This window comes from Lontra canadensis, unplaced genomic scaffold, assembly GCF_010015895.1.
Source record: "Lontra canadensis isolate GAN:19392208 unplaced genomic scaffold, GSC_riverotter_1.0 scaffold85, whole genome shotgun sequence".
In the NCBI taxonomy this organism is placed as follows: Eukaryota; Metazoa; Chordata; class Mammalia; order Carnivora; family Mustelidae; genus Lontra; species Lontra canadensis.
Window position 1 is genome coordinate 4,731,975 of NW_022631079.1, and position 24,052 is coordinate 4,756,026.

Below are 24,052 nucleotides of genomic sequence, written 5' to 3' on the forward strand. Positions count from 1 at the left end.
TAGGAACTGTTTTTGAACAATATTTTGTTACTAAATTTATAATGTTTCACCGATGTTTTTTATGGTATAGAATGTTTAAATTACATGGGTTGTTGGGGGTTGCCTGGTGGCTCCGTCAGTTAAGCATCTGCCTTCGGCTCAGTTCCTGATCTCGGGGTCCTGGGATCGAGCCCTTCATTGGGCTCCCTGCTCAGCAGGGAGTCTGCTTCTCTCTCTGCCCCTTCCCCTGCCCGTGTGTGCTCTCTCTCTCAGATAAATACATTTTTAATATAAATAAATAAATAACATGGGTTGTCACTTAGCGTTGGCTAGATTTTTAATCCTGAAAATATCTGAAATTATTTTTTTCCATGGTAGACTTCAAGATCTTCAGTTGATTTTTAAATATTTTTAAATCCTATTTCTGGTTATTGGACTATACACTGATTTTCTACCTTTTTCTAAATCTATTTTGGTAGTTCTTTAATGTTTCAACCCAAAGCATCAGTTTCTTTTGGGATATCATATACAGTATTTTCTTTAGGAAAACAAAATATATTTCATGGAGAGTTGAGTGTATCTCCTATATTTTCATAGATACATGACTGTCTTAAAAGTGTCCTCTTGGGGTGCCTGGGTGGCTTAGAGGGTTACGCCTCTGCCTTCAGCTCAGGTCATGATTCCAGGGTCCTGGGATCGAGCCCCACATCAGGCTCTCTGCTCAGCAGGGAGCCTGCTTCCCCTTCTCTCTGCCTGCCTCTCTGCCTACTTGTGATCTCTCCCTCACTCTGTTAAATAAATAAATAAAATATTTTTTAAAAAAGTGTTCTCATATTTATAGTTGTATTTTCTTTTCTTTTTTTTTTAAATATATTGATTTCACAGAGAGAGCGCAAGCAGGGGGAGCAGTAGAGGGAGAGGGAGAAGCAGGTTCCCCACTGAGCAGGGAGCCCAATGTGGGGCTCCATCCTAGGACCCTGGGATCATGACCCGAGCCGACGCTTAACCAACTGAGCCACCCAGGCACCTCTATAGTTGTATTTTCTTTAAGTGATTGGCTTTTCTGATATTTGGTGCTAAAAAAGATAAATGATTTCATTCTCTTCTTGAAGAATCATCATTGCTCATTTCATTCTTTTAGCCCTCAGTGTTACCTTATCTGCTGTGAATTTAGTTAAACCACTTTAATTTTGCTTATATATTTTTTAAAGTTTTTTTTATTCATTTGAGAGAGAAAGAGGAGTGGGGGAAGGGCAAAGGGAGAGGAAGACGCAGACCCCACTGAGCAGGGAACCCAACATGGGGCTGGATCCCAGGACCCTGAGATCATGACTTGAGCCCAAGGCAGATGCTTAAGTGATTGAGTCACCCAGGTGCCCCTATTTTGCATATATATTTTTTGCAGTGTATTTGATATTTGCCCATTATTTTGTTTTCAAATTTTTTTGATGTTGCAAATAATTGGTTTTGTTTTCAAATCAGTTATGTCACCCATTGGTAAGAAATTTAGCACATTCATATGCCATCTTATAGTTTAGGTTTTTTGTTTTACAATCTTGTTTACTGTATATCCTAGTATAACATCATTAATGTTTTGTGTGTTCTATATCGTTATAATTTTTGTTACACACTCAGTTTGTCGTTGCACTACTGGTCAAATTTACTTTCTTTTTTTCCCCTAATTTGAGAAATTGTTGCTTTCTAGTTTTGATTATGAAGACATTACTGTTATAATAGTCTGTATTTCTCTGTTAACATATCTTCGTTGAGTAATGTTTTATCATCAGAATCTTTGATTGTCCATTTCTTCCCTTCCATCCAAACTAGAAAAGAATGTCAGAATGATACTACATTTCCACATCACTTCCAAATAAATGCCTTGGTTTTGCGGTTGTTTTTCAGAATCTTTTGTTTTAGTCTGTTGGTTTTATGAATAGTATATCATCAATTTTATGCCAAGAACTTAGTGTGTATTATAAGTTCCAAAAAGTATTTTTTCAGTTAATTGAGATAAGCTGTATATAACTTAAGTGTCAAGCTTGATGAATTTTTACGTGTGTGTGTGTATGTGTGCACACGCACGCACGCACACACCCATGTAATTACCACCCAGTACCCCAGAAGTTTCTCTGGTACTTGAGGTCCATCTTACTTTAACATCTATTATCATTGATTAGTTTTGCTTGTATGTCTGACTTCCACTCAGTATTGTATGTGTGAGATTCATCCATTTTGCTGAGTGTATAAGTTTATCTTTTATCTTCGTTATGTATTCCACTGTATAACCATACTGCAGTTTTATTTCTCCATTCTGTTGATGGGCTTCTGGACTGTTTCCAGGTTTTGGCTAATAAACAAAACTGCTCTGAACATTTCCTATAGACCCTTTGGTTGACAAAGGGTATATAACTAGTAAAGGAATTAATACAATAGCTTTAAATAGAAATTCCCTAATATTTTCCCAAGGTGTATGTACTTGCTTGTCCTCCCACTGGCAAGGTATGAATGTTCCAGTTGTTTTCATATTTTTGCCAGTATCTGTATTTGGTATTTTCTGAGTTTTTCATTTCAGACATCCCAGTGTGTATGTCATTGTGGTTATCATGTGACAGTTAGGTTCGGGGTAGGTGGTAGATACTAGATGGGGCATGAAGGAGCTTCTCAGTTTCACTAATGTTTTATTTCTTGATCTAAATGCGGTTTTATGCATGTGTTCACTGTGTGAAACTACACGGAGCCATTTGTACTCCAAGGTTCACTTTTGTGTTATTTTTATGTATATTCATACTTCAACAAATTTACAAAAATCACAGAGTTGACAATGACAACTTGTTTATCTAAAGAAGTCTCAAGGATATCATTAAGCTAAAACCAGGAGTCAGAATAATGTTAATTATTTCATATATGAAGGTCAGAATTCTTCAGCATATTTCCTTCCTTTTTTTTTCTTAAGAGAGAAAGAGACTGCACACATAAGCACGTGCACGATTAGGGGAGGGACAGAGGGAAGGGGAGAAAGAATTCTAGTGGACTCCCCATTCAGCGTGGATCCTGATGCGGGGCTTGATCTCATGACTCTGAGATCATGACATGAGCCAAAATCAAGAGTCAGATGCTTAACAGACCCATCCACCCAGGCGCCCCTAAATTGAACACTTCTATATTTCACCATTAAGTGTAATATTTGCTGTAGGTATATATGAAAGTCCATTATCACACTAGGGAAATTTCTTTCTAGTTTGCCACTAGTTTGTTTTTTTTTTTTAAATCACGGTTTTGTGTATATACTCAGATGATCATATTATCATCTCTTAGTTTTTAAAACTATTCATTCTTATTTTAATTCCCACCTTCAGGAAATTCCTTCATGGCCTGTTCTTCTGTTTTCCAGTTAAAAAGTGATTTTTCCTCACCTTGCATTCTTGATTATTTTCAGTCTCTTACTTCTCTGAGAGCTTTCTGATTCATTGTTGGTGATGTCAAATGCTACCAAATTATTAATGTTTGTCAAAACTTTATTTTCATCCTAGACCTACAGTATTACGTTTCACATTTAAGATGTATCTTGTTAAAATACAGTGTCCAGTTTATTTTTTCCTTGCTTATTTTTTGATAACTTGTGTTTATGCAGTTGTTTGTGTATATACTCTGAGGAAACTTCTTTCTGCCGATGATTGGTGGCCATGTTCTATCATTCTCTGTCCGCTTATCAATTCCCTATTTGTTTCACAGCTTTTGCAGTAGTAGTTTATCTAAGTGATGGTTTTTGTCCTTTAGCTTTCCCTTTACTTTTTTGGGAGAATTGGTCTATAAATAAAAACCTAGTCACATAATTTTTATATACACTCAGATCTCTTCTCTGGCTCCCCTTTCTTTGGAACAGTGAGTCGTAAAGTAGAGGCATGCACTCTAGATGACATCCCAAACAATCCAGTTGGTATCTTCTCTGTGTTCTACAGGTATTTCAAGTGTAACAGTTCCAAAATCTTCCCTTCTCATTTTCTACACGTCCTAATTATGGGCTCTAAATTGAAGACTTCGAACCTAGAATGTGTACTGCAGTGAAATAAAATATTAAGCTGTCATTTTACTTTTTAAAGTTGAGGAAAAATAAAGCTTGTCACAAAATATATTGATAATTTATTTCCATAATCCATAAATACAAACTTGTGTAGTACTCAAAAATACTCTGTAAGGTTGGTGGTGATCACGTATGTTGGAGACTTGGTGTAAAATTACTCTGTAATCCATTCCATGTCTTGCTTTCTTCATGGCCCTTTCTTCACAGCGCCAGCTGTTTCTCAACATTTCCTGTGCTGTTTGCCCTCTGCTCATTTCCCAAATATGCTAGAGGAGTCCTGCCTTCGCATGTACCGTGGAGTTGCGTGAACAGCACAGCATGACTCTTTGTCCCGTAGCTGTTCTTCAGTGAAACTCAAAATAGAACTAATTTTCTTCCTCATTTATTTCAGTCTGTCTGCTGTGTACTCTCACCTTAGCGATCGTAACACACTACTGCGTGTTTTCTTACCATATTATTGCTACTTGAATCCAAGAACAATTTTAATAATCTTAGCATTTCTAAGAACTAGAATGGTTCCAGATACAGTATGCGATTTGATCATTTTTTACATGAATAATACCTTAAGGCAATGGCATAGTATTTCCGTTACGGTTTCTCATCTTCCCTCAAAGTATAAAGTCAGATGTTTTGCAAACTATTTTGGTAATCCTGGTGAGGATTGGTACCCATACGGCTTTTTCCATGTTACCCTATTCTGAACATTTCAGATTGAACAGAAATTCCAAGGATCAGTGTCGTTTAAGGATGTGACTGTGGGCTTCACCCAGGAAGAGTGGCAGCGCCTGGATTCAGCTCAGAGGTCCCTGTATAGAGACGTGATGCTGGAGAACTATAGTAACCTTGTCTCACTGGGTAAGGTCTGTTTTTTTGTAATTCCAAATAGCATGTTCTCATTCTTTTAACTGTGAAGCATATAGACGCTGTAGAGCTGAATGATTTTTTAGTATTGGAACTGAGGAATCAGTGTTGATTGATCTCTTTTGGGCACCAGGAAGATATTTGTGTAAACCTCTCCAGTGAAATGTTCAATAGCGTCTTCGTCGAGTAGCTTGCTTGCTTGCTGCTCTTTCAGAGACCCTGCAGTCCAGGCCTTCTGGTCTGAATCCTAAACTGTTTTGCTTTGTCAGGGTATTGTGTTACCAAACCAGAAGTGATCTTCAGGCTAGAGCGAGGAGAGGAGCCATGGATACTGGAGGAAGAATTCCCAAGCCAGAGCTTCCCAGGTGAGTTAATGGACACTGAACAGATGAACATCAGGGCATTTAGTATCTTCCCATGATTAACCCAGAGGTTGACAATTTCAAGAATATCTCTTTAGAAGTCTTAATCCTGGGAACTGACTGGGAATACTGGTTTTCGAACCAAATCTCCAGAAACCACTCTTTTTTTTTTTTTTAAGATTTTATTTATTTATTTGACAGAGAGAGAGAGAGATCACAAGTTGGCAGAGAGGCAGGCAGAGGGAAAGGGGGAAACAGGCTCTCTGCTGAGCAGAGAGCTGGATGCTGGGCTTGATTCCAGGACCCTGAGACCATGTCTTAAGCTGAAAGTAGAGGCTTAACCCACTGAGCCACCCAGGTGCCCCTCCAGAAACCACTCTTAAAAAAAATTCTTTTTGATTCACTTTTTGAGTATTTACCATTCTTACATCTATCAAAAGACCAGTCTTTGCCTACCTTATTTTTACTGTTGTTTTTTCATTCCTTTGTTTCTCAAAGCAGTGTCAGTTGCCTGCCTTACCGTCATCAGGCATTCCTTCATATGCTCATTTCTTGACTCAAGTAGTTTTTGAGTAGTTGCTATTATCTGTGTGTCGATGAGCTTATACAAATAGCAGTAGCAGCCAACAAATACATGAAAAGATGGTCAGCGTTAACTAAACGTCAGGGAAATGCAAATCGGAACCACACATCACACCATTTAGAATGGCTAGTACCAAGAAGAGAAGAGATAACAAGTTCTGGGAAGGATGCGGAGGAAAAGGAACGCTTGTGCATTGCTGACTGTGATGTCAATTGGTTCAGCTACAATAGAAAACAGTATAGAGATTCCTCAGAAAGTAAAATATAGAACAATCCTGTATGATCCAGTAGTTCCGCTTGGGAAGACACCCAGAGGAAATGAAAACAGGCTGTCAAAGAGAGAATGTGCATGCTGGTGTTTATCAAAGTATGATTCACAATAGCCAGATACGGAAATGACCTTAGGTTCCTGTCAGTGGATGAGCAGCTAAATAAAATAGGTGTGTGTGAGTAATAGAATACTATTCAGCCGTGAGAAAGGACATTCTGCCACTTGCACAATGGGTAAACCTTGAGTGCTTTATGTCAAGTGAGGTAAGTCTGACAGAGAAAGGCAAGTACTGCATGTTGTCACTTGTATCTGGAATCTAGAAAAGCCGTATTTGTTATAAACATGAGTAATGTGGTGGTTACCTGGAGTAGAGGGGTTGCGAGAAAGAAGAGATGGTGTTTAAGTGTATAAAAGTGTAACGAGTAGTAAATAAGCCCTAGAGGGGTGCCTGGGTGGCTCAGTCATTAAGCATCTGCCTTTGGCTAGGGTCATGATCCCAGGGTCCTGGGATTGAGCCCCGCATGAGGCTCTCTGCCCAGTGGGAAGCCTGCTTCTCCCTCTTCTACTTCCCCGGCTTGTGTTCCCTCCACCGCTGTGTCTCTGTCAAGTGAATGAATACCATCTTAAAAAAAAAAAGATAAATAAGCCCTAGAGATGTTATATATCGTATAATGAATATAGACAATATTTTGTTACAATAATCAAATTTACTGAGACACTAGAACTTAATTATTCTAATCACTAGTAAGAAGTGGTAATTATGTAACATAATGGGTGTAATTCTTGGTACAGTGGCAATTACACAGCATAAAAATGTATCAGATTAACAGATTGCACACTGTAAATTTATGCAGTTATATGTCAAATATAAATTTAAAAGGTGGCACTAAAATCAGATACTTATGTGTATTAAAGCCCTGTAGTGTTAAAAATTATCCTAGAATTAGAGCAAAGTTAAGTTGATTGTGCTATTCTAAGAAGAGTCTTAGGGAAAACTTTAAGGAGATCGCCATCAAAGCAGAATTTGAGGGGCGCCTGGGTAGTTCAGTGGGTTAAGCCTCTGCCTTTGGCTCAGGTCATGATCTCAGGGTCCTGGGATCGAGCCCCGCATCAGGCTCTCTGTTCAGCAGGGAGCCTGCTTCCCTCTCTCTCTCTGCTTGCCTCTCTGCCTACTTGTGATCTCTCTCTCTCTCTGTCAAATAAATAAATAAAATCTTAAAAAAAAAAAAAAGCAGAATTTGAATGTGATGATTGTGTGAGCTGTGAGGATCCCTCCTCTTCACAGCAGGGGTAATAGCAGCTACTAAGCCAATGAGGGGGAATGTGTTTGGTGTTTCTTGGGAAACAGCAAAAATAGTCACAATGGCCAAGGGGAATGTTTGATGGGAAGTGGGGCAAGAAATGATGTCAGGCAGCTGTGGTCCAAAAGATGAATATCATAAGTCTTACTGAAGTTTTTAATTTTATTCTTACTAGTGTACTTTGGTAAACAAACAATGTCTGATTTATGTTTATAAGATCTTTCTCACCTCTGTAGAGAAAATATTGGAAAGAACATAAGCACTTAAGAGAGTTCACTAGAGGACACACTTAGTTTTCCTGAAGGGTGATTATGGTCATTTAGTCAAAATTGGAGAGGAGTGGAAATAATGAGAAGAGGCTGGATTTTCTCTGTATTTGGAATAACTGAAGAACTAACATTTGTATTGGGGCACGTGGGTGGCTCAGTTGGTTAAGTGTCTGCCTTTGGCTCAAGTCATGATCCCAGGGTCCTGAGATCAAGCCTTGCTTTGGGCTCCCTGTTAAGTGGGGAGTCTGCTTCTTACCCTTCTTTTCCCTCTGCCCCTCTCCCCCTGCTTATGTTCTGTCTCTGTCTCAAATAAATAAATAAAATCTTTAAAAAGAAAAAAAAGAACTAAAAAGGGAAGAGATGATGGCACTTGAAGTATTTAAAGGAATAATGATGAAAATTTTCCAAATTTGGCAAAAAAGATATTCATACCAGTGGCATGTCATGATTAAATTTCTGAAACCAAAAGAGAAAAAATTTTGAGACTAGAGAGAAACAACTCATTTCCTTTGGAAATAATAGTGAATTTGTAATCTGAAACCATGGAGGCTGGAAGGCAATAATATTTTTTTTTCCCAAGTACTGAAAGAAAAGAACTTTCAAACAAAAAGAACTGTGGCTTGTGAAAATACATTCATGAAAGAAGGATAACCGAAGGTATCCTACAAAGGAAAAAAAAGAGAAAATGTTGTTAGCAAACTTACCTTTTAAAAATGGCTAGAGGAAGTTCTTTAAATAGAAAGGAAATAACACAAGAAAACTTGGAACTTCAAAAAAGAAAGAACATTGAAAGTGGCAAAAAATAAGGGTAAATATAATTGGAGTTTCCATCGAAGGAGTTTCTGAAATCATATTTGATTGTCGAAGCAAAATTTAGAATATCATGATTTGATGCTCTGCGTGTGGAGGATATGATGTATTTACAAGATAGAATACAGGAATTTAATTGGAATTAAAGTGTTATATTTCCTTGAAGTGGTAAAATGTTGATCCAGGAAGACTGTAATAAATTGTGTATATACATTTTACCTAGAAATGGACTTGGAATACCTAGAACAACCACTAAAAAAACTATACAAGGTGGTAAACTTAGAAATACTGTAAGTAAATGAAGATGGAATCTTTTTCTTTTTAAGATTTTATTTATTTATTTGAAAGACAAAGATCACAAGTAGGCAGAGAGACAGGCAGAGGGATAGGAAGGGAAGCAGGCTCCCTGCTGAGCAGAGAGCCCGATGCGGGGCTCCATCCCAGGACCCTGGGATCATGACCTGAGCTGAAGGCAGAGGTTAACCCATTGAGCCACCCAGGCGCCCCTGAAGATGGAATCTTTAAAAAGATGTTCAAGTAACCAGTAAGAAAATAAATTAGGAACAGATGAATGAGAAACTGAGAAAACAATAGAAAAATAAAACAGCAGACTTAAATGTTGACATAGCAATGTCTACTGTAAATGTAAATGATCTAAACACACCAATTCAGGGCACCTGAGTGGCTCAGTTGGTTAAGCGACTGCCTTTGGCTCAGGTCGTGATCCTGGAATACCGGGATGGAGTCCCACATTGAGTTCCCAGCTCCATGGGGAGTCTGCTTCTCCCTCTGACCTTCTCCTCTCTCGTGCTCTCTCTCTCACTGTCTCTCTCTCAAATAAATAAATAAAATCTTTAAAAAAAATGAAAAAACACACCAATGCAGGTGTAGACTGGCAGACTGGATAAAACAAAAAACAAAAGGCAGAAATATGTTATCTACAAAGAAATTCATTTCAAATACAACATAGTGAGGTTGATGGGAAATAGAAAAAGATACACTGGGGTACCTGGGTGGCTCAGTCATTAAGCGTCTGCCTTCAGCTCAGGTCATAATCCCAGGATCCTGGGATCCAGCCCTGCATCAGGCTCCTTTCTTGGTGGGAAGCTTGCTTCTCCCTCTCTTACTCCCCCTGCTTGTGTTCCCTCTCTCACTGTCTCTCTCTCTCTGTCAAATAAATAAATAAAATCTTTTTAAAAAATGAGAAAGAAAAAGATACACTATGCAAACATTAATGAAAACAAAACAAGACTGACTCCATTAATATCAGATAGTCTTGAGAGCAAAGGAAATTATTGGAGAAAAAGCAGTATTCCAACAAAAAAGACTGTGATCCAAAATGTGACCCCACCAAACAACAGAAAGAACCTCCTAGTACACAAATCAAAACTGATTGAGCTGAAAAGAGAAATAAACAAATTTTCAATTATATTTGGGGAATTCAGCACCTTACTCTCAGCAATTGGTAGAACTTTCGGACAGCAGATATAAATTAATGGCAGATGTAGAAGAACTGAATGGTACCATCAACCAGTGGGATTGAATGAACATTTGTAAATAGTACCTAAAAGCAGCAGGATATACATTCTTTTCAAGTGCCTGTGGAGCATTCAGTAAGATACAACATATCCTAGGCCATAAACAAACCTTAGTAAATTTAGCAGAACCAAAATTGTGCTATGTTCTCTTAGCACAAGGAAATCAAACTGCGAATCAGTAATAGAAAGGCAGTAGAGGGCACCCGGGTGGCTCAGTAGGTTAAAGCCTCTGCCTTGGGCTCAGGGCGTGATCCCAGGTTCCTGGGATCGAGCTTGGAGTCAGGCTCTCTGTTCAGCGGGGAGCCTGCTTCCCTTCCTCTCTCTCTCTGCCTACCTGTGATCTCTATCTGTCAAATAAATAAATAAAATCTTTTTTAAAAAGGCAATAGAAAAATACCTAAACACTTCAGAATTAAACAAGACACATATAAGTAAAGCATGAATGAAAGACAGCCCAGAGGAAAATTTAAAAATAACATACAGAAATGTCAGGTATCAGTCTCACTGGAGTTCCCTATATGTAATGAGTTGTATTTCTCTTGATACTTAAGTTTTCTTTTTGTGATCCTTTTTTAATATTTTTACTATGATGCATCTTGGCATGGATCTCTGTTTATCTCACATGGAGTTTATCTTCTTGAATTTGCGTATTATTTTTCTCTTAAATTTGCAGGATTTTGCCATCATTTTGTTGAATGATTTTTCTCCTCTTGCTCTTCCTTCTCTTCTTTTGATATTCCCATTATGAATATGTTGGTTCAGATAGCACTATCTTTCATTTGTTTGAGGCTTTCTTCGGTTTTATTCATTCTTATTTCTTTTGTGTAAATGATATCTGTTGATGTATCTTCAAGTTTACTAATTCGTCTTCTATAAGCTTGAATCAACGAGCCTAACAAATTTACAGTGCAGATATTATAATTTTCAAATTGAGAATTTTTGTTTCATTCTTTTCAGTTTGTTGATATTCTCTATGTGATGAGGGTGCCATCTTTACCTTCCTTTACTTCCTTGAACATGGTTGCCTTTTGGGCGTGTTTGTAAAAGCTGCTTTGAGAAGTGCTAATTCCGATATCTGGACTCTTTCAAGGGCAGTTAGTTGCCTGCTCTTTCCCCCATATATGTGAAATTTTCCTCGTTGTCTTGTGAATCACAAGACAAATATCTTTTCTTTCTTTCTTTCTTTTTTCTTTCTTTTTTTTTTTTTGGACAAAAGGGGTATTTTAGATATTTTGTACCTCACCTTATACTGATTCCTTCTTTCTCTGAAAGGGTCTGTTGTTATTTTTCCTTGCTCATTTATTTATTTAATGACTGGATTGGATTATTGAAGTCCTTTCCTTCCACAGTGTACGTCTCTAATGCCTCTTGTCAGAGGGCTCTGCCTTGGGGGTACCCAGTGTTACTAGGATGACAGATAAGTTTTTCAAAGTGTTAGAAAGGAAAACCTGATGGAACTTGAATGAGAAAAAGACGCACAGTTACAGTCTGTTTCAACATCCCTCTCCTAATAAATAGAAGAACACTGAGTAACCAAATTGACTTAATTGACATTTATAAAATATCCCCCACCCCTACACACAAATAAACCAGTGGAATACACATTCTTTTCAGGAACACATGAATGTAAACCAAGGTAGATCACATTCTAAGATCTAAAACAAATCTCAATTAATTTAAAAGGAGTCAAGTCATATAAAATATTTTTTCTTACCAGAGTAGAGTTAAATCTAGCCAAATTAAAAATCAATAACAGAAAGAGCTGTAAAATTCCTAAATAGTTACAAACTTAATGGCACACTTTTACATAACTTGATGGTTCAGAGAGGAATTTGAAGGGTAAATTAGAAACTATTTTGAGCTGAATGTTCACGAAAACAGAATTTGTGGGAAATCAACATATAGGAAATTTTTATATTGGAAATGAAGTATGTGTATAGTATTTCATTGATTTCATTATTTTCCATATGATCTTTATTCCTTACTTCTTTTACTGCTTTTGGGTTTATTTCTTACTTCTCTTATTGCTTTTGGGTTTAATTTTCTCTTTTCTAGGGTTTTTCCTCTCAAGACTATAATCCTACATATATGCATATAATTTTATTTTAAAATTTTTATTTATTTTGCAGACTACCTTCTTTAGCTGGGGCCGCCTTTGTGATCCATTTCTTCTTTCTTTAGTTTTATTGTCATTTTTTTTGCTCTGTCATCATGCCTTTTTCAATGCTATTTATTAAAATTCCAGTGAAGTCTCTTTTCTCTTTGGGCTCTCTGTCAGTCTGCCTGGACTACTACAACAAAACACCACAGATTGGGTGACTTAAATAACAGAAATTTGTTTTCTCACACTTCTGGAGTCTGTAAAGCCAAGGTGAAGGTGCCAGCAGTGTTGGTTTCTGGTGAGCCCTATCTCTTCAGCTTGCAGACAGCACCTTCTTGCTAGCCTCACATCGCTTTTTTTCTGTGCACATGGTGGGAGCAAAGAAGTTGGGGTCTCTTCTGCTTCTAATAAGGATGCCATTCCTATCAGAGTAGCCCTATACCCTGATGACCTAATTCAACCTTAATTGCCTCCTTAAAGGCACTGTCTCCAGATACAGTCACATTGGAAATTAGGGCTGCAGCATATGTTTGGGAGAGGGACAATTCAGTTCATATCTGGCTCCTTGTAATTTAAGTCTATTCTAAGGTCACATTGTCCTTTTTACAATATTATTCCTCACCTAGATCACTAAGCGTTGTGTCCTTAGTTCCCATATACTCTTGGAGTTCCCAGTGGTCTGAATTGTCATGTATCAGAACTGAGATGTCATCTCAGTATTCCCCCACTTGTAGTGGGACTTCCCCTTTCTGGGAATGATTCTAATTACATTTAATCATCTCTGAGTTCCCTGTTTCTTCTTTATGTGTGGTTGCTACAGTATGTAGCTGACTCTTCCAATGGATGTGGGCTCATTATCAGTTTCTTCTGTATAAATGTTTCTTTCCTTAGTGGTGATTTGAATTTAGTAGTACTTTGTATCTCCTAGTTATGCTAAAGTCGTGGGTTGTTGTAGGTAATTTTATTTGCTCTCCTTATATTGATCCATACATTTTTTTAGAGGGGAGATGGACACATTCAGATTTTAACAGGTGCTGTTATTTTTCAGACATTGGAATGCAGATGTACATGTTGTAATAGCCAGTTTCTGCTCCCTTTTTGCACTGTGCCAGGCTTTTTTTTTCTGTGCCAGGCTTTTGTTTCTTGTTTTCATTTCTGTTTTTTCATATCAAACTCAAGAATAGAAAAAAATATGTGCTTAAAATTATTTTCTTCTCTGGAGACTAAACAAGAAATCCAAATCAGCTATAACATAGGGCATTTGTATATATATTGCATTCCATAAAAAATGTGTTAATATTTCTATGTAAGGTTAATTTTTCTTATTTTTAGAAATCTGGAAAATGGATCACAAGAAAGAAAGAAGCCGCAAAAACCAGCCTAGACATGTGTGGGAAGTTGCATTCATCAATAATAAAACACTAACTAAAGAACAAGGTAATGTAGTAGAAAAACCACTTAACTTGGACACAAAGTCTTTTCCTTCCAGAAGAACCCTCTGTCAGTGGGACTCATGTGGAGTGAATTTCAGCTGTATTTCAGAATTGTTTATCGATAGGAAAAACTATTTAGGAAAAAAGACTGATGAATTTAATGCCTGTGGAAAATTGCTACTCAGTATTAAACATGAGAAAACTCATACTAGAGAGAAAAGTGAATTTTTTAAAAATGGGAAAATGTTGAGTCATGATGAGGACCCTATTCGTCCTGAGAAGATTCAAACGTTAGAGCAAAATTTTGATTATAACATTTATCAAGAAACCTTCCTTGAAAAGGCAATATTTAGTACATACAAGAGAGAGATTGCAGAAGGGAATGACTGTGAATGTAATGAATATGGGAGAACCTTCTTTGATAACTCCTTCTTATTCCATCGGATAAATTCCTCAGAGGAAAATCACTGTGGATTTAGTGGTTGTGGAAAATCCTTATGTGTAAAGTCTACCCTTTTGAAACATCATGGGGCACATATGAAACACTATGAATGTAATCAAAGTGGGAATAATTTCAGGAGGAATTTATGCCTTTCACAACTTCAGAAAACTCATAAAGGAGAAAAACACTTTGAATGTAATGAATGTGGGAAAGCGTTTTGGGAGAAATCCCACCTCACTCGACATCAGAGGATACACACAGGAGAGAAACGCTTTCAGTGTAATGAATGTGGAAAAACTTTTTGGGAGAAGTCAAACCTCACTAAACATCAGAGGTCACACACAGGAGAGAAACCCTATGTGTGCAGTGAATGTGGGAAAGCCTTCAGCCACAAGTCAGCCCTCACGTTACACCAGAGAACACATACAGGTGAGAAACCCTATCAGTGTAATGCATGTGGGAAAACTTTTTATCAGAAGTCAGACCTCACTAAACACCAGAGAACACACACAGGGCTGAAACCCTATGAATGCTATGAATGCGGGAAATCCTTCTGTATGAATTCACACCTTACAGTGCATCAGAGAACTCATACAGGTGAAAAACCCTTTGAATGTCCTGACTGTGGGAAATCTTTCTGTCAGAAGTCACATCTTACACAACATCAGAGAACTCACATAGGGGATAAACCCTACGAATGTAATGCATGTGGGAAAACATTCTACCACAAGTCAGTTCTCACCCGACACCAGATAATTCATACAGGGTTGAAACCTTATGAATGTTTTGAATGTGGGAAAACCTTCTGCTTGAAGTCTGACCTCACAGTACATCAGAGAACTCACACAGGGGAGAAGCCTTTTGCATGTCCTGAATGTGGGAAATTCTTCAGCCATAAGTCTACCCTCTCTCAACATTATAGGACACATACAGGGGAGAAGCCCTTTGAATGTCATGAATGTGGGAAAATCTTCTATAATAAATCATACCTAACTAAACATAATAGAACACACACAGGGGAGAAACCCTATGAATGTAACGAATGTGGGAAAACCTTCTGTCAGAAGTCTCAGCTCACGCAGCACCAGAGAATTCACATAGGTGAGAAACCTTATGAGTGTAATGAATGTGGAAAGGCTTTCTGTCATAAGTCCGCCTTAATTGTCCACCAGAGAACTCATACAGAGGAAAAGCCCTATAAATGTAATGAATGTGGGAAATCTTTCTGTGTGAAGTCAGGACTTATTTTACATCACAGAAAACACACAGGGGAGAAACCCTATGAATGTAACGAATGTGGGAAAACCTTCAGCCACAAATCATCCCTCACAGTACATCACAGGGCTCACACAGGAGAGAAATCTTGTCAGTGTAATGAATGTGGGAAAATTTTTTACCGCAAGTCAGACCTTGCTAAACATCAGAGATCACACACAGGGGAGAAGCCCTATGAATGTAACACATGTGGAAAAACCTTCTCTCAGAAGTCAAACCTCATTGTACATCAGAGAACACACACAGGAGAAAAATCTTACAATTGAAGTGGATGTTAGGAGTGTCGAGCTGCACTTCAGCAGCTATTATACAAGAATTCACGCTGGCAGAAGCTCTGTTGACATCCTGAATGTTCAGGAACCTTCTTCCACACAAACTGGCCTTATTTTACTCCAAAGTAGACTGCAACAAACGCAGGACAGTCTTGTTAAGTGACATTCCATTGAATGTCACCAAGCAAATACTGGTATAAAACATTACAGATTTTTTTATTTTGTAAAAGTATCTTTGTTTACTTTTTTAGCAAAAATACAAACTAGGTTATGTCAGAATTTATATTAAAGAGAAACCTTTCAATTTGAGGTATATAGCTTGAAGATTATTTTTAGAAGTAATACAACATTAGAAGTTGAGTTTTGGGTTTTGATGCCGTATTTATCTTTGGGAAACATAAGAAATTGTAATTTATAGAAGTATATTGTGCCATGTAAAGCTTTAAAAACAAAAAAAAAGTAAAATGAAAAAATAGACTTACAAGAAGTTGCAGTCGTACATAGAATTCTCACGTGCCCTCCAGCAAGCTTCCTCTGTTGCCGTCTTCCACAACCACGGTATATTGTCAAGCACAGGGAGTTGATGGTACCACAGTACTAAGTCACATACAGTCTTTATTCGCACTTCAGTTTTTACATGCAGTTCTGTGAAATTTTATCACTTAATAGTTTGAGTAACCATCAACACAGCTTACAAAATCGAAAAGAAATCTGGAGTTTCTGTTGCATTAGAATTACAAGGGAATCACGATTTCATCATGAGAAGTTCCCTTGTGTTAATCGTACTGCAGCCCTCATTCTGGCAATCATGTGAATATGAAGCTTTTTAAAAGCAGAAATAAACTGAGTAATTAGGGCCACAGCCTTAAATCCTTATGTGAAGCGTCCCTCAAGTGTGCAGGATTTGCGTATCCACATACGGTACCTTATATAAACTATATGTGCTTCATATGCATCATGCAACCTAATCTAGTTGTGAACACAGAACAGACACCCCTAATTTGGCAGTTGTTACCATATCAGGCACATCGCCCATGTGTGTAAGGGCTGAGCAGTTTGTAAAAGGAGGCCCACAGAGCTCACATGTAACCATTTAGAATGTATAAATCAAAATAGCAAAGTGGCAAATAGAATGTATTCAGTGCAGAGGGATATCTGGTCCCTAGTCTCATTTTCCCCATTCACCCATGGTTCATGTCAAACCAGGAGGTGCCTTGAGTGTACATATGTGAGTCCTCTAGTCCTCAGCCCAAATTTTATACAAACCCTCTGCAAGTAACTGCCCTCTAAGACAGAGGCCAGTGTAGCCCTTGGAGATTTTTGGCTCTGTGAGAAGGTGGATTGAGACTGGAGTGGGTGGGGCTGGAGTGGGGCATTTATTGACTGACAGGGTATAAAGGTGGTATAATAAATTACACCATCAGTCAGATTACACAAACCAGGTTACAGAAACGAATAATCTTAACTTGCACAAAGAGTATAAGCTTACATCTTAGGAAACTAGGAAAAGGAGCTGATTAAATCCAGCATAAACAAAACAAAAGAAATAATACTTCGAGCAGAAATCAGTAGAACCAAAAGTTAGTTATTTGAAAAGGTCAGTGAAACTGATAAACATCTTTGCTAAATTAACTAAGAAAAAGAGAAGATACAAGGTGCTGACAAGAGAATGAAGGAAAGCCATAACAACTGATTCCATGGACATTAAAAAGGATAATAATACTATGGACTGCTCTCTGTCCACAAATTTCACAACCTAGATGAAATGAAATAGACCAGTTCCTTGAAAGACACAATCTGCCAAAACTCACAGAAAGATCTAACTAGGCATATAGCTGTTAAAGAAATTGAGTTAATACTTGATCTTCTAAATCAAAGAGTGTCAGGCCCAAATGTGTTCATTAGTGAATTCTACCAAACACTTCAGGAAGAAGTGATACCATTTCTCTACAATCTCTTCCAAAAAGTAAAAGCAGAACTACTTCTTAACTCTTTCTGTGAGGCCAGCATTGCTGTAGTAGCAAAACAAGGCAGACATTACAAGAAAAGGAAACTGCAGACAGAACTCTATGTCTTGGAACATAGATGCAGAAATCCTCAACAAGTCGTTAGCAAATTGAATCCAACAGTATATATTTTCACACCATGACCAAGTGGGGTTTATTCCAGGTATGCAGTCCTGGTTCAACATTTGATAATCAGTTCATGTAACCCATCACATCAACAGGAAAAAGAAGAAATTACCGTATGATCATACCAATAGGTGCAGAAAAGCATTTCACAAAGTCTTAACCCGTATTCACAATAAGAAATCTCAGCATACTAGGAATACAGGGAATTTCTTTAACTCGGTAAAACACGTCTGCAACAGCCCCATAGGTAACATCATACTTAATGGTGAGAATAGATGCTTTCCTGGTAAGATAAGGAGGAAGGAGGCCCCTTTGACCACTCTTTTTCAGCCTCCTTCTGTAAGTCTTTGCTAACACAGTATGACAAAATAAACTTGGATTTGGAAGGAAGAGATAATAAAACTGTCTATATTCACACATGACATGATTCTGTAGGTATAAAATTCCAAGGAGTCAACAATAGAATACCTTGACACTGGTAAGCAATTATAACAAGGTTACAAGGTACAGTGATTGAGTGAGTGGTAAAAAGAAATGAGCTCACAGGAACAGAAGACATTCATGTTGCTAAATGAAAAGAGCCAATCTGAGAAGGCTTTACACTTTGGTTTCCATCTGTAGTGCATTCTGCTAACAGCAGAAGCATATGGAGACAGTAAAAAGATGAGTGATAGCCAGGGGTTTGGGGCAAGGCAGGGAAGGTTGAATAGGTGGGTTGTAGAGGATTTTTAAGACAGTGAAACAATTTTGTAGGGTATTATAATAGTAGATACATGTAATTTATTTGTCATTGCCCATAAAGTGTAAAACACAAAGGGTAAACCCTGAGGTAAACTGTGGACTTAGTTAGTAATAGTGTATCAATATTGGCTCATCAGTTGTAACAAATGTACCACCCTAATGCAAAATTCGAATAATGGGACTGTAGCAGTGGGTAGAAGTAAAGGGGGTATATAGGAACTCTGTACTTTCTGCTCAATTTTTTTGTAACTCTAAAACTATTCTTAAAAATAAAGTGTATTAAACAACCCTGCCTGGATATAGCAGTGTAGATGAATCTGTGAAGCTGTTTTCTTCTATACTTAAAAAATTAAGAACTCACATTATTCAGTACCAGTTTTCCCATGGTGGGAGGCAGGAATGCATTCTCAGAAATCGCATATTGACAGCCACTAAACCTATTTTCAGTTATAGCTTTCCTGCTCTTGAAAGCCTTATTATCTTTTTTGGAAGTATCATAAATGTCTTACCTCTCTTCATAACATCTTGTTTCTGTATTACGGTTTTTGTTTGTCATAGGTTTCTGCACTGAAAATATAATCAACATTAATGAACATTTGAGATATTTTTATAGTCTTTGGAATATTCTAAATTATAGTAACTGTGGCCTGAAATCAAGTCCTCGTATAATGGACTCTTTTACATCTGAAACCAAGATGGAATCCCACCACCAACCGAGTGAACAGTAGGCAGTTAATACACTTATCATAATGAACAGGATGGTCCATCCAAGATGAAGGTCACCATCTAAGATGTAGTTCATTTAGTTATCATTAACTAATTGTTCTTGACTGACTGACTGGTTCTGTGATATGACAAAGGCCCCTTGGGACAGAGCTGCCAGTTGTTGCCAGTCCTGCCTTTTGACCACTGTACTGCTACCTTTTTGGGATGTCACTGTGTCTTCCCACCCTAAAAAGCTTTTGTCCCTAAGAGAGAATTGTTAATTGGCCATACCCCAGGTGACTTCCCTTTGGGCTCAATGTGGCTGTGAAGCTCCTTCCTGTAAAGGCAGTGACAACACTGTTCCCTAACTGCATTTGCACCCCACCTACCAAAGATCTGGCTAGAACTCTGTGGTTACTGCATAGTCTGGTGACCATCCCTGACTGCTCAGGGTACCCATGCATAGCATGGTTTGTTATTATGTACCGCTGGGATGGGCCTGCAGCTGTCCTTTGTGAAATTTTGGAAAGGTAAGACAACCAGCTCCGGGAGGATAAGCATGTCATTCCAGTTGTCTAACGCGCTGTTGCTCAGGTAAGGGCAGGAGCCTTCCCTCTTTCCTCTGCTATTCCTTCCCTGCTGCCATTGTGCACACATCTGATGCCCGATGGTGTTGAGATGCACATTTATGGTATCCTGTGGCTCAGATGGTGATAAGAAAAGAGGTCCCTTCCAAATCGCCAGAGAAAGTAGCTCAAATGCTCTTCTGATGCAAAACCTTTAGCCAGTGAACCTGAGGTCTGCTCAGCACTGCAGTTTTATCACTACTCCAAGGGTCTAACCTTGGAATTATGGAGCTTAATGGCTTTGACCTGGGCTATAGACAAATGACCTTACTGTTTGTGAACCCTGACCCCCGGGAGATTGACTGGCATTCCCTGGAGGAAGTGACAACTGCCAAAGAGGCCAACTGCTGGGCGCTGGTGCTTTCCTTTCTGACCACCCAGGTCCATGCTACAGGTGACGAAAACAGAAACCTGCGACTTTACATGGCTAGAAATCCAAAATATTCTGAGGGAATTTGTACAGAGAGAAAGGAGAGAGAGAAGATGATGGGCATGGTAGAAAAAAAGAGACAACCATACAGAAGATGATCAGCCAACCACCGAGTCCTGCTGCTCCAGTCTTCCCCCTGTGCCTGTGTTGGAAAGAAATTCTCATCCTCTTGTTTAGAGGGGAAAACACCCACTCTGTGCCTCAGCAAAGGGGATTATTCGAATGCGACTTAAGCCCAGGATCTTTAATCTGTAAGAAGCAACTATTACCATGGAGCAGGCCCATGGCCTTGAAGATCCTGACTGGAAGATCTCTGGGGAAGGAAATTTGTAAATTTGATCAGAGTAAAGAAAAAACCCCTGAGGTCTATCTAATGACAACAAAAAGGAAAGACACAGCAAGAAAGAATGAGGGGGCACCTGGGTGGCTCAGTGGGTCAAAGCCTCTGCTTCTGGCTCAGGTCATGATCCCAGGATCCTGGGATTGAGCCCCACGTCAGGCTCTCTGCTCAGCAGGGGGCCTTCTTCCCCTGCCCTTCGCCTGCCTCTCTGCCTACTTGTGATCTCTCTCTGTCAAATAAATAAATCTTAAAAAAAAAAAAAAGAAAGAAAGAATGAGGAAGGGGCAGGGACTTGGATACAGGAAGAGAAGACCACAAAATGATGGAATTGACCCAATTGGGGGAACATACTTAAATAATTTATACAACAAAGACAAAAGGGCATGATTGGCTTTTGTACCTCTACTATTTAGTTTCTGAATTGATTTAAATATCTGCTGAAATGCACCATTGGCAAATTTCCATGGCCTTAAAACAGGGCTCAGATTACAGCTATATGGGCATTCCACTCAATTTAATCATGTTACTCCTTAAAATCTTAGATTTTACTGAATATAAAATAAAAGTTCCATAGACTAAATATTGGTGTTTCCTTAAAATTCACTTGTTGAAATCTAAACCCCAGTGTGATGGCATCTGGATAAAGTTTGGTTATGAGGACGGAGCCCTCATGAATGGGAGTAGTGCCCTAATAAGACTCCAGAGAACTCCCATGGCTTTTTGCCTGTGTGAGGACAGCACAGAAAGACTGCCGTCTGTGAACCAGGAAGCAGGCCCTCACCAGACCCTGATACTACAAGGCACCTTGATCTTGGACTTGCCAGCCTGCGGAACTGTGAGAAATAAATTTCTGTTGTTTATAAGCCACTTGGTCTCTGATATTTTAATAACCTGAACAATCTGAGACATTCAGGATAAATAGGTTCATTTTACCTTAACCAACAGAACTGTAGCCAAAGTTCTCCATGGTATGGCACCCTTTGACTTAAAGCACCATCCCATGGTAGGTTCTGATCCAGTGAATATAAACTTCAGCACTTAAACAATCGGTTGACAAAATGGGACCCCTCATGTACTGTACACCACAGTTGAAACCATTGTAAAGTCCTGTTTAGAGAAGAAGTGATTATCACTACTGCTTCTCCATTTAATAGTCCAGTATAGTCTCTTCTTAAACCTGGAAATGCTGATGGCACTTCACAGTGGATTACCGTAACCTTGGTGCTATGGCCCATCTGTTTAGGACCCAACACCACTTTACTGAAATTACTCCTTCTATCCCAATAGCCACCACTACATATTTTGTTCTCACAGATTTGGCTACTATATTCAGTGCCCTCTTCAACAGCCTCAGCCACAATTTGGGGCACAGTACACCTTTCCCAGGCTACCAGTGGGGTATCTCAGCACCTCTGCCTCTGCACATAGTCTTTGCAGGCAGTATCTTAATTGCATCCACATTTCTTCAGGAGCATAGGTATGACATTATACTGATGACATCCTCTTCTGAGGAGCTATTTCACACATTCATTGGCGACATACACATACAAAAGAATCACAAAAGTGGATAATTTATTTCCCCATACATATTTGCAAAGATCTGGCTCAGTATTGGTAAACCAAGGGCTGCTCCATCCCTGGCACTGTCAAGAGATAGCTATTGATGATTCTTTCTGTTGTGTGTTCTTAGCACACAGAATGTTAATGCAAATACATCGTTTAGTCCTTTTTGGGTTCTGCAAGCAACTTGTTCTCCACTTACAAGGTTCACTTAATTTACTAATGCTGTTACTTTCAAATTGACTCAACTTGTATAGGACCTTCTCCAAAAATAGACTCTAGAATCAATCCAGACTGAAAGCGACAGGCACTCCTGTCAATGCCCTTCCTTCCCTCTAGAGACCTTAGCAATCTCCTCTCATGCCTCCTGGAGTTTGTAGACCATCCATCATGGCCATTAATTGCCTATGAGCTTCTGGCATGAGAAACTACCTTCTTCGGCCCTGCCGTATACACCACTGGAGCATCAGTTGTTGGTCATATACTGGGCACTCGGTACATAGAGCCTGAGCTTTTTCTTTCTCAGTCTGCTGGTCATAAGCTTCTCATGAGACTATAGCTGTGAACTGAGGACAGTAAGAGGGTAGAATATAGGCGTTAGTAGAGGTCATGGGCATACTTGAGTTTTCAGAACCTGCTGGAGACTTATCTTGTATATGCTGTTTCATTAAATGATGAAGGGCTGCTTGAGTACTCAGTTGTATGGCTTGGTGGATCATACAACACCCAGTTCTTGATGGGCAGTTCAGGATACATGGTAACTTGGTAGCCTGGGGTTAAGTGTTCAGTCTTAACACTGTGGCCCATCAGGCATGCCAAAAGCTGTTTCTCAAAAGAATAGTTGTTTACAGAGGATGCATGGCTTTGCTTAAAGAATCCTAAGGGTATGCGCTGTGGTTCACATATAGTTGCCTGCCAAAAACTCTAAGCAGGCCCCTCCACTATCAATACTTCAAGCAATGTTAGATCTGCTGGTTAATACAGCCCAAATGGCACAGCAGTGTGCTTGGCAGCTCGGATCTGTTGCAGAACAGTCTCCTGTTCTGGACCCTACTCAAAATTGGTAGCTTCTCTGTTCACTTAGTAAATGGCTTGGAGTAGCAGGCCCAAATGTGGTGTATACTGTCTTCAAAATCCAAGGTGGTGCGATAATGGTTGTACCTCTTTCCTATGGGTAGGAGGAGCAACTCATTCTTTACCTTAGAAGGAATACCTTGGCATCCCCTACAACACTGGACCCTTAGAAATTTTACCATGGTGGCATTCCCCTGCCTTTCTGTGGGATTAGATCCCACCCTGAAGCAGACAGGGGTCTTACCAATGTGTCTTGAGTATTTGCTACGTCCCTAGCACAGTAGGTTCAACCAGCATTATATCGCCAGTATAATGAATCAGCAAGACATCGGGTGGAAGATAAAGACAATCCAGCTGTCTGTAGACTAGACTGTGATATTGGGCTGAAGAGTTGATAAGCCCCTGAGGTAGGACAGTGAAGGTGTATTGCTGGCCTTGCCAGCAGAAAGCAAACAGTTTATGATGGTATTTACTAATAACTATAGAGGGGAAATAAAGCATTTGCTGCTAAATAGCTTCACACCGGGTGACAAGGGAAGTGTTGATTTGTTGTTTTATCTTGTCTCCATAGTTTTTCCTTTTCTGTAAACTGTTCCCTTTCCTACTGTAACTTTTTACAGAGGTGTTATTTAGCATATGAAATGTCTTGCTTATTTTCTTTATATTCCCTCCTTAGAATGTAAATACCATAAAAACTGGGAGTTTATTTTAGTTAGTACTATAAATACAGTGCCTAGGTTACGGCACATTGTAAATATTCAGTGGATAAATGTCAAATGACTATTTGTGTTTATATTGGATCATGAATTAAAGTGTACTTCTTGCTATAAATTGAGTTAAAAATATTTGCAAACTTTAGCAGGTTTT

General features: G+C 38.8%; 1 protein-coding gene across 1 annotated transcript in view; it reads left to right on the plus strand.

Moving 5' to 3' along the window:
- Positions 1–15,886, plus strand: part of LOC116882573 (zinc finger protein 33B-like) — a 28,112-nt gene extending 12,226 nt beyond the window's left edge. The window contains 4 exon segments of the mRNA XM_032883065.1: positions 4,771–4,915; positions 5,191–5,286; positions 13,488–15,556; positions 15,558–15,886. Of these exon segments, the coding sequence (XP_032738956.1) occupies positions 4,771–4,915; positions 5,191–5,286; positions 13,488–15,556; positions 15,558–15,740 (2,493 nt within the window). The 3' untranslated portion in view covers positions 15,741–15,886.
- Positions 15,887–24,052: the final 8,166 nt, after the last annotated feature.